Below are 13,233 nucleotides of genomic sequence, written 5' to 3'. Positions count from 1 at the left end.
CTGGGCTGGCATCTGTGGGCACTAATGCATGCCACAACTGATTATTACTGTCAACTGCCTTCTGCATGACTATGTAATTATGCATGATGACTAGAGAGTGGCAGTTAAAATATGCAAAGCCTGACTGAAATTTGGACCTGTGTGGAGGAAGGGAAAGGGAACAGCATCAGTAAAGGCACCAAGGTGGGAAACTATGTAGCGTGCAAAGGAAAAGTCAGATGATAGTGATGATAATGGTGAGGCTGATAGCAGCAGACATCTTTTAATTAATTAATTAATTAATTTATTAATTTATTTTTGAGACAGAGTCTCACTCTGTCGCCTGGGCTGGAGTGCAATGGTACGATCTCAGCTCACTGCAACCTCTGCCTCCCAGGTTCAAGCGATTCTCCTGCCTCGGCCTCCCGAGTACCTGGGATTACAGGTGCCTGTCACTTGCCCAGCTAATTATTTTTGTATTTTCAGTAGAGACGGGGTTTCACCATGTTGGCCAGGCTGGTCTTGAACTCCTGACCTTGTGATTCACCTGCCTTGGCCTCCCAAAGTGCTGGGATTACAGTGTGAGCCACCGCGCCCGGCCAGCAACAGACATCTTTTTGAGCACTTACTATGTTCCAGGCGTGTGTACCAAGCACTATCCTGGCTGAATCTCATCAGGTTGGATGGCACGAAGTGAAACCTTCAGAGTCCACGTTTCCAATGCCGCAGCTACCCTGTCTCCCATCAATGAGGAGCTGGAGGAGCTTGGAAACTTTGCAGTTTTTATTTTTATTTATTTTTTTGAGACGGAGTCTTGCTCTGTCACCCAGGCTGGAGTGCAATGGTGTGATCTTGGCTCACTGCAACCTCCACCTCCTGGGTTCACATGATTCTCATGCCTCAGCCTCCCAAGTAGCTGGGATCACAGGCACCCGCCACCATGCCTGGCTAATTTTTGTATTTTTAGTAGAGACAGGGTTTCACCATGTTGGCCAGGCTGGTCTTGAACTCGTGACCTCAGGTGATCCACCCACCTTGGCCTCCCAAAGTGATGGGATTACAGGCGTGAGCCACCGTGCCCAGCCAGATTCTTTGCAGTTTAACACGTTTCCAGAGCGCGTCTTCTGGGTCAGGCCCTGGTGCTGGACGCAGGGACCCATGAGGGCCAAGGCCTCGTCCTTGCCCTCACCGAGGCTGCCCCAGTTACAGTCCAGGGGCCAGCTGGGGCTACTTATAGGCTGTGGCAGTCACAGTGGGGTATGAAGGGGCTGGGGAGGAAGCGTTGTGGGGGTGGCCTGCAGTCCTAGGCAGGGCAGTATGAGGCCCATCTTCCTTGCTCAGTAGCAACAACATCTCAGGCAAGCCACTTGGCCTCTCTGAGCCTCAGTTGCCTCTGCTCAGAAATAACAATCTGAACTTGGACAATAAGGGAAACCCAGGGCCCACGGCTTGGTCCTAGGAAGGGCTTAGCAAACGGGAGTGGTTGTCCTTCTTGGAAGCCACATTTGTTTGCCTGGTGAGTGGTGGAGGGCACTGCTAGGCCTGCTAGGGCTGACATGGCCAGAGTCAGATGACCTCATCCGGAAGGGGCTGACATCCAGCAGGTGAAATGCACAGTCTTTGATCCCCTGAACCCACCCCCTAGGACCAAGGTCACTGCAGTATTGGATAGGACCTTAGGGAGCTAGCAGGGGGCTCATGGTTGAGTGTGAACTATGGCTTAGACCTACAGGGTTCCCCGCCCAGCTCCTCCGCAAACCAGCTGTGCAACCCTAGACAAGTGAGTTAATGTCCCTGGGCCTCAGTTTCTTCTTAGTAAAATGGGTGTAGCCATATAGGGTTGTTATGAGGATTCAGTCAGATGACACATGATATCTTGGGCACACCTGGCATGGATTATGGCCCCTGTAGGAGCAGGAGGACTTCCTGGAGGAGGAGGCTAGTTGAACAGAGTCTAGAAAGTATAGATTGGGAAGAGCACTCTGGAAGGCAGGATCACCATGTGCAAAGACTCAGAGACCACCACCCACTACCTCCTGGAAATCAAGGGGATTCTGTGTGTCCAAGGGCATTGGTGGGCTCCAGGCCCCTGACCTGCATCTGGGAGGTGTCTAGGGGAAGCCAGATCCGAGGCTCATGCTTGCATGTTTTCAGATGAGGTCCAGAGATATATCCAGAGAGGAGTGGAAGGGCTCGGAGACCTACAGCCCCAATACTGCATATGGTAAGGCCCCAGCCCTGAGCCCACCCGCAGGAGCTTCAGCCCTTAGGCCCAGCCTCCACGTGACCCTCCCAGATTCCGGCCATGGCATTCTGGCTGGGAAGCCTTCTCTTCCACTCCTGCCTAGAGGGTCGGGGAGCACATGGGCCCCTAGAGAGGGAGGGACACCTCGCTGGTACAGGGATGCGAGTGCAGACCCTGCCATCCTGTCCTACAGGTGTGGACTTCCTGGTACCCGTGATGGGCTACGTCTGCCGCATCTGCCACAAGTTCTATCACAGCAACTCAGGGGCACAGCTCTCCCACTGCAAGTCCTTGGGCCACTTTGAGAACCTGCAGGTGAGCTGGACATCCTGCCCTGTCCTCCCCTGGCCACAGACTCAGTTGTATCCAAGCTGATCCAGGTAGCTAGTGGCCACCCCTTCTTGTGCTGGGCCTCAACCCCAAGACACCACCCCTGTACCAACAGGGAGAAAATTAGAGCTGGGGTGGGGTTGGGCTCTTATTGTTCAAGGGGATGCTGAGTGCGAGGCTGTTAGCTCCAGAGTCTTGGCCCAGAGAGGCTGAGTGCATCACGCAGGGTCACAGAGCACACTAATACTGTCTCAGCCAGAGCTGGGGAAGTAGCTGCTGGCCAGGAGCATACCATGTAGGGAGGAGACCCTGACCTTACCTGCACCTTCTGTATCCAGAAATACAAGGCGGCCAAGAACCCCAGCCCCACCACCCGACCTGTGAGCCGCCGGTGCGCAATCAACGCCCGGAACGCTTTGACAGCCCTGTTCACCTCCAACGGCCGCCCACCCTCCCAGCCCAACACACAGGACAAAACACCCAGCAAGGTGACGGCTCGACCCTCCCAACCCCCACTACCTCGGCGCTCCACCCGCCTTAAAACCTGACAGAGGGACCTCCCTGTCCCCCGGCCTGCCTGGGTCCAAATCTGCTAATGCTTTTTAGGAGTCTGCCTGGAAACTTTGACATGGTTCGTGTTTTTACTCAAAATCCAATAAAACAAAGTAGTTTGGCTGTGCAGTTCCCACCAGTACTTCTGTCTGGGTGGAGAGGGGAAGGGGGGCACCCCAGCCAGCTCTCAGCCAGCACCCAGCCTCTCTGGGCCATGTGGTGGCAGAACCGGAAGGCCAGACAGGCTCCCTGGGAACCAGGGACTCTGGATCACAAGGCACTTCACTTGTCTGAACTTTGGTTTCCCTCTTTTAAAAAAAGTTTTAGGCCGGGTGCAGTGGCTCATGCCTGTAATCCCAGCACTTTGGGAGGCCAAGGCGGGTGGATCACTTGAGGTCAGGAGTTCAAGACCAGCCTGGCCAACATGGCGAAACCCTATCTCCACTAAAAAATACAAAAATTAGCTGGGCGTTGTGGCGGGCACCTGTAATCCCAGCTACTTGGGAGGCTGAGGCAGAGAGAATTGCTTGAACCCAGGAAGCGGACGCTGCAGTGAGCCGAGATGGTGCCACTGCACTCCAGCTTGGGCAAAAGAGTGAGACTCCATCTCAAAAAAAAAATTAATTAATTAATTAATTAATTTTTGAGCCAGGTGCGGTGGTTTATGCCGGTAATCCCAGCACTTTGGGAGGCTGAGGTGGGCAGATCACCTGAGGTCAGGAGTTTGAGACCAGCCTTGCTAACATGGAGAAACCCCATCTCTACTGAAAATACAATTAGCCAGGCATGGTGGCGGGCACCTGTAATCCCAGCTACTCGGGAGGCTGAGACAGTGAAGCAGGAGAATCGCTTCAACCTGGGAGGCAGAGGTTGCGGTGAGCCGAGATCGTGCCATTGCACTCCAGCCTGGGCGACTCCATCTCAAAAAAAAAAAAAAAAAAAAATTAATTTAAATTTATTTTTTGAGATGGAGTCTCACTATGTCTCTCATGGTGGAGTGCAATGACCCAATCTCGGCTCACTGAAACCTCCACCTCCCAGGTTCAAGTGATTCTCCTACCTCAGCCTCCTGAGTAGCTAGGATTACAGGTGCATGCCACCATGCTCAACTAATTTTTTGTATTTTTAGTATAGACCGGGTTTCGCCATGTTGGTGAGACTGGTCTTGAACTCCTGACCTTAAATGATCCGCCTGTCTTGGCCTCCCACATCTGGCTCATTTTTATCCTTTTGAGGCAGGGTCTGGCTCTGTTGCTCAAACTGGCGTACAGTGGTGCCCATCTCAGCTCACTGCAACCTCTGCCTCCCAGGCTTAAGCCATCCTCCCAACTCAACTTCCCGAGTAGCTGGGACCACAGGCATGCACCATCACGCCTGGGTAATTTTTCTTATGTTCTTGGTAGAGATGGTGTTTCGCCATGTTGCCCAGGCTGGTCTCAAATTCCTGGGCTCGAGCAATCCGCCCACCGTGGCATTCCAAACTGCTGGCATTATAGGTGTGAGCCACTGTGCCTGGCCAAGTTTCCCTCTTAATAACATATCAGACCTGGGGAAGTTCCTTTGGCTGAAGGCCACGCAGTTGCTAAGTGGCTGGGATTTGACCTGGGCCTGACCTCTCTGACCCGTGCTGGCCTGTCTCTCCAGCTGCACCCTTTGGCAGCTAGTGGGGAGTGGGGTCCTTGCTGCTCAGGCCCTCTGGTTCTCTTCTTGGTTCACTAGCAGGCACCCCGCCCTCCTGGTCAGGCGGCCCTAAGATGAATCATGGGTGGATGGGGCTCGGGCTGAGTTGGCCCTTTACTTCTGCTATTTCCTCATTAGAAAGACGCAGAGAGATAAATGACCAGACCAACCCTGTTACTGGGGAGACAGGCCAGGAGTAGGAGGGCAATGCGGAGGCTGCATAGCATGTCTTGGTGTTGGCTGTCTTGGCAAAAGGCCTTAGTATCCAGAGAGGCTGAGAGCATCACACAAGGTCCCATAGCCTGTCCAGCAGCCTCAACTGGGCTTCTGGGCTAGGACGCAGCTGCTAGCCAGGAATGTACCAGGTAGGGAGGAAGCCCTGCCCTCACCTGCACCTTCTGTGTCCAGAAGTACAGGTGACCAAGAACCCCAGCCCCACCACCTGGCCTCTGAGCCGCCAGTACATGATCAACACCTGAACACCTAGATGGCCCTGTTCACCTCCAGCAGCTCCTGGGGTTCTCGTCCTGGGATACAGAGGAGAGAGGCACAGCGGTGTGGGAGACCCATTTAATGTGGACACTCAAAGCCTGGGCAGAGTGGGGAGTGCCCAGGAGTTGGGTGGGCAGGCAAGTGGGTGGGTTGCAGGCCCACTCTTGGCCCCAGGAAGGGATGCCAGGCAGTGGGGGCTGGCCCAGGCAGGAAGGGTGGTCCAGGTAGGCAGACCCACCAGGGGACCCTGAAGACCAGCCCTTGAGAAGGTGTCTAAGCCAGGAGGTGAGTACCCAGGCCAGAGCCTAGCCCAGGGAGGCAGGGTTGGGTCCCGGTTGGGGGCTCTCGGAGCCTAGGGGCTGGCATCACTGGGGGCCTCCCCGAGCTGCTGTTGGAACTCCAGGCGTGTCTGCCGGTTGGACTCCAGCAGCTCCTGGAGGCGGGCGTGGAGGTGGTCGTTCTTCTCCTCCAGGTGGTCCAGACAGGAGTTGATCTGGTCCAGCATGGAGTTGATGGCAGCGTATTCTGGGAGGAAGGCGAAAGACAGAGCCCAGATCCTGTGTCTCCTTGGGGCTAATGGCCACCCTCCCTCCACCGTTTCCCAGCCTGCTTCCCAAAGGGCTTTGTGCAAGTCCCCACTCCTTCCTGAGCCTCAGTGTCACCGTCTGGAAAATGGGTGGATACCAAAAGCGGAATGGCTTTGAATGAATGACACCTGAGTACTGCATCCTTTTTTCTAGGGTTAGGGTGGTCACAGGGTGGCAAGCCAGTGTCCTACATGGGAAGTCCTGCCAGGTGCCAAGTCTCTGCACTTTCTGCAGCAGCTGCTTAGTGGTCAGAGCCCACATTCCTGAGTTGGGCATTCAAGGCCTCTGTCCCCACATGGGCCCTGTTCGCCAGCCCTTCTCTGGCTCCCCCAGGGTAAAACACCCAGTGGAGTCTCCCAGCCCCTGCCTCCTAGCTAGCCCTGCCTCCCTGCCTCTTCCTTTCCTCTCTCACATCTGCCTTTACCTACCTCAGGCCCTTTGAACATGCTGCTGTCTCTGCCTGGAATGTGCTGGGTCCTCCCATCTTCCTTCCCTCCTCTCCTCCTGGATGAGTCCCACTCATCCTTCAAGTCTCAGTATGGATGTCACCACCGGGAGCCCACCCAGTACCCCAGACTGGATCAGGCCTCTATGCTGAGCCCCTAGCCCTCCTCAGCCCTCCACGACCCTCTCCAGGATTGACTGCTGTGCTTATCTGAGTGCTGTTCTGTTTCCCCATGAAAGGTGAATGGTCCTGTGTTCGCTGCTGGCTCCCTGGTACCCTCACAGTTTTGCAATAAGCATTTGTTGAATGACTGAGTGAGTGAATGAATGAAGCCTCTGACTTGCCAGCCTCTCCGCCATTGCTCAACTATCCCTGCAACCTAGAATGCCTCAACCACAACAGCCCTTCAAGGACCAGCTCAGAATGCCTCCTCCAAGAAGTCTTCCCTGGTCTCCACTAGAAACCATCACTCCCTCCCCTCCACGGCCACTCCAGAGCTGCCTTGCTCAGCAACACAGTGTCCCTGAGGACTCAAGGTCTGGGCCTGTGCCCACTGCGGGACCCAGTTCTGAGCCAGCCCATGACTCAGATACACTCAGCTGCCAGCTTGAGACCAAGGGGGAAGCAGCCAGTGGAGGAGCTGGAGGAGCCTATCTGGGTTATGGGTGCACTTGTGCCTCTGTTCTGGGAAAGGGCACCCGTTCCCAGCCACCCTCACAGAGGACAGAGTCCTGGGAAACTGGCTGCAACTTAAAGTCCAAGCCCCTCGTGGTATATAGCTAGGGAAACCAAGGCCTCCGAAGGAACCTGCCCAGGATCCTCCAGGTTGGTAACAGTCGAAACTCAGGATTGGACTTGGAGGTCAGGGGCACTTGGGTTTGAATTCCAGCTCTGCTTTACCCCAGCAAGTTGTTGTACCTTTCTGGAAAAAAGGGAAAATAACTGGGTGGTTGTGAGGATTCAAACATATCAAGAGTTCAGACAGTGGCCAGCGTGGTAGCTCACGCCTGTAATCCCAGCACTTTGGGAAGCCAAGGAGGGTGGATTACCGGAGGTCAGGAGTTCGAGACCAGCCTGGCCAACATGGTGAAACACTGTCTCTACTAAAAATATATAAAAATCCTGTAATCCCAGCACTTTGGGAGGCCAAAACGGGCGGATCACGAGGTCAAGAGATCGAGACCATCCTGGCTAACACGGTGAAACCCCGTCTCTACTAAAAAAAACAAAAAGATAACCGCCAGGCGTGGTAGTCACCTATAGTCCCAGCTGCTTGGGAGGCTGAGGCATGAAAATCGCTCGAACCCGGAAGGCAGAGGTTGCAGTGAGCCAGGATCACGCACTGTACTCCAGCCTGGGCAACAGAGCAAGACTCCAACTCAAAAAAAAAAAAGAGTTCAGACGGGATCTGGCCACAGCAAGTACTTAGTGGATGATCATTATTATCAATATTTTGAATTCTGTGTCCTGGGATACAGGCTGGGAGGAGGAATTGGGGAGGCAGGTGCCCCACACCCCTCTAGGCCAGGCTTTATCTGTGTCAAGGGTACTTCCCAGTTCCAAGCCTTTGCTTCTGCCTGGGACACCACTGTTCTAAGTCCTATCTGCCAGCATCCACTCAATGTGACCTGGGAAGCTCTTCCTGATGCTCCCAACAGCATTGCCCAATGCAAACCTACCTAAAACTATTGTGGTGATGGATGCACAGCCCTGGGAATACACAAAAGCCCACTGAACTGTACAGTTTAAATGGGTAAGTTGTATAGCTCAATAAAGCTGTTACCCCAAACAAAACAAAGAGCATGCGCCATACTTACACCACATTTACTAAATCCTCAGTGTATGTTAACATGCCAATCTTTACCAAAGAGAATAATGACAATAACCATTTACTGAACTCTTGCATGCTAGAACCTGCTAAGCATTTTCCATTTATTTTTTGCATTTAATGCTGACACATCCCGGTGCAGAAGACACTAATCATTATTCCTATTTTATAGAGGGGGAAACTGAGGCTGAAGAATGTGAGAAGGGAGCTGATGGTTCTCTCTCCACACCCCACCCCTGCACTTGTAAGCACGCAAAAGGCTGCTCTGTAAGCTGCTGACATTTGGCAAGGCTGCGAGGCTACACCAGCAAAGCCAAGTGGCTGGGGATGCTGACTCGGCAGAGCGACGCCCCCGCGCCCCCCCAACCCCACGCCCCAGCCCGGCCTCTCCGCTAAGCCAAGCCGGCCAAGCTCAACCCTGCCTCCCTCAGGTGCCTCGGTCTCCCCCCAGGACTGAAGGAAGTGGTGGAGCAAGGCCCACAAGGGCGAGTGTCCCCGAAGCTGCCTCAATTTCCCCATCTGTAAAAGGGGACTGGTGACCCGCAGCTCTCACGGAGCTGGCGACCGGCTCGCGGGTGCTCGCCCTGCATCCGAGACAGCACCTACAACTCCGGACCCACTCGGGGCGGAATGGGGTGGGTTCTTTGTTCCCTTCCAAGACCCCATCCCGATTCCCCTTCCCGGGAGGGCAGCCCTGAAAAAGCAAGGTTGCTCCAGCAGCCCCCTCGGGTCACCTGCTTCCCCGAAGCCATCCTCCTCGCCTTCCGCTCCCGCCTCCACCGGCATCCCCAGGTCCCCGTTGGGGCCCGACATTGCGGGCTCGGGCGCCCGAAGGGCCGCGCGACGATGGAACGCGGCGACCGTCGCGCCGAAAGCCGGCGCCGGATGGAAGGTGGAGGCGGTGGATAGAACACCGGGCCGGAAGGGTGGAACGCGGCAGCAGATCTCCGCCCAGAGGCCGGGGCCCCACCCCTGAAGCCGGAATCCCGCAGATCTCGCTCCGCCCCGCCCCGCCCCCCCAGCCGGAACTCCGCCCCCGCCCCACGTCCAGACTCCGCCCCCACCGCCGGAGTCCCACCTCCACCTGCCTCACAGTCGAACTCCGCCCATTCCGCCGGGGGCTTCACCCGTCTCCTGGGCGCTGGGCGGGGCCACCACGGTGCTACCCCTGGAAAAGCCCAGGAGTAGGGAGGTCCAGGAGGAGGGGCGGGAGACCTTCCAAGCCCATCTGCTGCTTCGACCCCTCCGCCTGGGCGAAATCGAAAACGGGTTTCCTTGTTATTTTTTGAGATAGGGTCTGGCTCTGTCTTCCAGGCTGGAATGCAGTGGGGTGATCTCGGCTCACTGCAACCTCTGTCTCCCAGCCTGAAGCGATCCTCCCACCTCAGCCTCCAGAGTAGCTGGACTACAGGCGGGTGCACCACGCTGGCTATTGTATTTTTTGGAGACGGGGGTTTCGCCATGTTGCCCAGGCTGCTCTCGAACTCCTGAGCTCGAGCCATCCACCCGCCTCGGCCTCCCAAAATGCTGGGGTTACCGGCATGAGCTACTGGGCCCAGGCTTGGAAACGGGGTTTCCATACCTCCTGTGGCTTCAGGACATTCCTCTTCACAGCCTCGCTGAGAGTCACGAAGGGTCTCCTTCCTCCTCGTCTCTCTGCCTGCACCCCAATGGAGAGGACCCAACACCCCTACCCCTGGATCTGGGCCTTCCTGGTCTCCAGCGCTTCTCTTAGGGCTCATTGGTTAGAACCTGTGGGTGGGAATCAGGCTGGACTCCAGCTCTGGACAAGAGAAACAGGGACATTGGGCGGGATGGCTCCCACCTGTAATCCCAGCGCTTTGGGAGGCCGAGATGAGAGGATTGCTTGAGCCTAGGAGTTGGAGACCAGCCTGGGAAACATAGTGAGACTCAGCCCCCCGTCTCTACAGAAAGTACAAAAAAAATTAGCCAGACCTGGTGGCATGCACCTTAGTCGCAGCTGCTTGGGAGGCTAAGGCAGGAGGATCACTTGGGCCCAGGAGTTCGAGGCTGCAGTGAGCTATGACTGCACCACTGCACTATAGCCTGGGTGACAGAGTGAGACTCCGTCTTTAAAAATAATAATTAATTAATTTTTAAAAAGTTTAATTAGCCAGGTTTGGTTGGCACACCCCTATAGTTGCAGCTACTCAGGAGGCTGAGGCAGGAGAATCACTTGAACCGGGAGGCAGAAGTTGCAGTGACCAGAGATCGTGCCCTTGCACTCCAGCCTGGGTGACAGGGTGATACTTCATCTCAAAAAATAAAAATAAAAAAAATTAAATGTGAGGCCGGGTGCAGTGGCTCATGCCTGTAATCTCAGCACTTTGGGAGGCTGAGGCAGGCGGATCACGAGGTCAGGAGTTTGAGACCAGCCTGACCAACATGGCGAAACCCCATTTCTACTAAAAATACAAAAATAAACCGGGTGTGGTGGCGTGCACCTGTAATCCCAGCTACTCAGGAGGCTGAGGCAGGAGAATCACTTGAACCCGGGAGGCAGAGGTCGCAGTGAGCTGAGATTGCACCACTGCACTCCAGCTTGGACAACAAAGAGAAACTCCGTCTCAAAAAAAAAAAAAAGAAAGTTTGGCCTGGAGCAGACCTACCTTTGTTTGTTTGTTGTTTGTTTGTTTTGAGACAGAGTCTCGCTCTGTTGCCCAGGCTGGAGTGCAGTGGCGTGATCTCAGCTCACTGCAACTTCTCCTCCCCGGGTTCAAGCAATTCTTGTGCCTCAGCCTCCTGAGTAGCTGGGATTACAGGTGCATGCCACCACACCCGACTGATTTTTTTTTAATTTTTAGTAGAGTTGGGGTTTCACCATGTTGCCCCTGCTGGTCTCAAATTCCTGACTTCAGGTGATCCACCTGCCTCGGCTTCCCAAGGTGCTGGGATTACAGGTGTGAGCCACCGTGCCCGTCCTGGATCTACCTTTTTTGTTTTTGTTTTTGAGACGGAGTCTTGCCCTGTCGCCAGGCTGGAGTACAATGATCTTGGGTCACTGCAACCTCCACCTCCCAGGTTCAAGCAATTCTCCTGCCTCAGCCTCCAGAGTAGCTGGGACTACAGATGCGCACCGCCACGCCCAGCTAATTTTTGTACTTTTAGTAGAGATGGGGTTTCACAATGTTGGCCAGGATGGTCTCGATCTCTTGACCTCGTGATCCGCCCGCCTCGGCCTCCCAAAGTGCTGGGATTAAATTAAAGTTTAATTTTTTTTTTTTTTTTTTGGAGATAGAGTCTCCCTCTGTCGCCCAGGCTAGAGTGCAGTGGTGCGATGTCGGCTCACTGCAACCTCTGCATCCTGGGTTCAAGCAATTTTCCTGCCTCAGCCTCCCAAGTAGCTGGGATTACAGGTGTGTGCCACCATGCCTGGCTAATTTTTGTATTTTTAGTTTCACCATGTTGGCCAGGCTGGTCTCGAGCTCCTGACCTCAGGTGATCCACCCGCCTCAGCCTCACAAAGTTATAGGTGTAAACCACCATGCCTGGCTAGATTTAATTTTTTTTTTAAATAAAGAGAAGTAGGAATAGTTCATTTTAGGAAGAGCCCCTTAACTGGGACAGGAGCAGGACAGGGGTGAGGCTACCCTTAGTTCAAGCTCACCTCAAATCCACCCAGGACTGTGTGTCACATTCTCCAATAAAGGAAAGGTTTGCCGCCCCCTCCTGTGGGTGCTGCAGTGGAGGGTGGAGGGCCGTGGGCAGAGTGCTTCACAGACTGCTCATCAAGAAAGGCTTCATGATAATCGGCCCAGCTGCTGTCATCCCACACTCCACTTCCCAGCTAGGCGAGGGCGGCTTGCCCACAGTCACCCAGCTGGCAAGTGTCACCCCTGGGTTGGATCCAGCGCTATGATCCTGACCAGGGGTCCAGCTGAGAATTAGGCCCACGTTCTAGGCAGAGGGGTCACCTACTGGGACTCCAGTAGCTATAGTGCATGGAGGTCTCATGGCTGCAGCAGCCTGGACCTGGTCTCACACTGGCTGTCCCTGTGGGCAGGCCATCCTCAATGCCAGATCAGGCCCAAGCGTGTATCCCAGACAGTGACAATGGGGTGGAATCCTCTCTTGTCCCAGAAGCCACCCTCACTGTTCTACCTGAGGAAGGCAGGGGCATGGTGGAGTCTGAAGGCTGCTGTGAGGGTCTCCACCGACTTGCACATGGTCAGCCCTGCCTTCTCCTCCCTGAAGTAGATTGAGCAAGAGCAAGAAGGACACTGAACCAGCACCCAAAGAATTTTGGGGAATGGCCTCTCATCCAGGTCAGGCTCACCTCCTTTTTAAAGCTTAATTTTTTTTTTTTTTTTAAGAGACAGGGTCTTGCTGTGTGGCCCAGGCTGTAGTGCAATGGTACAATCATAGTTCCCTGCAGCCTCAAACTCCCCACCTCAGCCTCTGGATTAGCTGAGACTACAGGTGCACCACCACCACACCCAGCTAGTATTTTTATTTTTATAGAGCGAGGGTTTCACCATCTTGCCCAGGCTGATCTCAAACTCCTGGGCTCAAGTGATCCTCCCACCTCAGCCTCCCCACATGCTCAGATGACAGATGTGAGCCGTGGTGCCCAGCCTAACCTGCCCTCCTTGACTGAGAGTGAGGCCCTCAGCAGAGAAAGAGATTTGCTGATGCTCTGCTGCCTTTGAAGGAGGAAGGAGCCAGAGGCTAAAGGGTGCAAGGAAGACAGCATGAGAAGCTGGAAAAGGCAGGGAGCAGCTTCCCTGAGAGCCTCTGGAGGGAGCACAGCTCTGTGGACACTCATTTCTGCCCAGTGAAACTGGTTTCAAACTTCTGACCTCCAGAACTGAAAGCGAATATATAGGTGTTGTTTTAAATCCACAGTTTGTGGTGATTTGTGATAGTGACACAGGATTTTTCTTGGTCATTCTACCAGCTGGAAACCCCCAGCCAGTGACACCCTTGCCCAGGCAGATGTCAGCCCTGTTATCCGCTCTTTCCTGTGGCTCCAGAGCTGGCTCAACCCCACCACTGTTACAGCTTTCTTTGTACCCTCACTTGGTGGGTCCCAAGCTCTTGTCCCGAGTCCAAGAAGAATGAGGATATGCTGTAT

General features: G+C 54.5%; 2 protein-coding genes across 15 annotated transcripts in view; one reads left to right on the top strand and one right to left on the bottom strand.

Annotated features, from left to right (window-relative positions):
* Nucleotides 1-7,402, top strand: part of CIZ1 (CDKN1A interacting zinc finger protein 1) — a 29,873-nt gene extending 22,471 nt beyond the window's left edge. For 13 of the 14 annotated variants that reach the window (XM_031654556.1, XM_031654551.1, XM_009189093.4 and 10 more), the window contains 3 exons: nt 2,134-2,203; nt 2,418-2,539; nt 2,893-3,235. In XM_031654556.1, the coding sequence (XP_031510416.1) occupies nt 2,134-2,203; nt 2,418-2,539; nt 2,893-3,102 (402 nt within the window). In that variant the 3' untranslated portion in view covers nt 3,103-3,235. Of the gene's footprint in view, nt 1-2,133; nt 2,204-2,417; nt 2,540-2,892; nt 3,236-6,298 lie in introns of those variants that run through there. The other variant, XM_017949974.3, reaches the window with a different exon arrangement.
* Nucleotides 5,341-9,162, bottom strand: C13H9orf16 (chromosome 13 C9orf16 homolog). Its single transcript, XM_003911898.3, has 2 exons — nt 8,873-9,162; nt 5,341-5,803 (listed from the first exon to the last, which is right to left on the bottom strand). The coding sequence occupies exons 1-2, from the start codon at nt 8,949-8,951 to the stop codon at nt 5,631-5,633; spliced, it is 252 nt and encodes an 83-aa protein (XP_003911947.1). The 5' UTR covers nt 8,952-9,162; the 3' UTR covers nt 5,341-5,630.
* Between the last annotated feature and the right edge of the window lie 4,071 nt (nt 9,163-13,233).

This window comes from Papio anubis, chromosome 13, assembly GCF_008728515.1.
Source record: "Papio anubis isolate 15944 chromosome 13, Panubis1.0, whole genome shotgun sequence".
NCBI classification, from domain to species: domain Eukaryota; kingdom Metazoa; phylum Chordata; class Mammalia; order Primates; family Cercopithecidae; genus Papio; species Papio anubis.
This window is presented reverse-complemented; position numbering and strand designations above follow the sequence as displayed.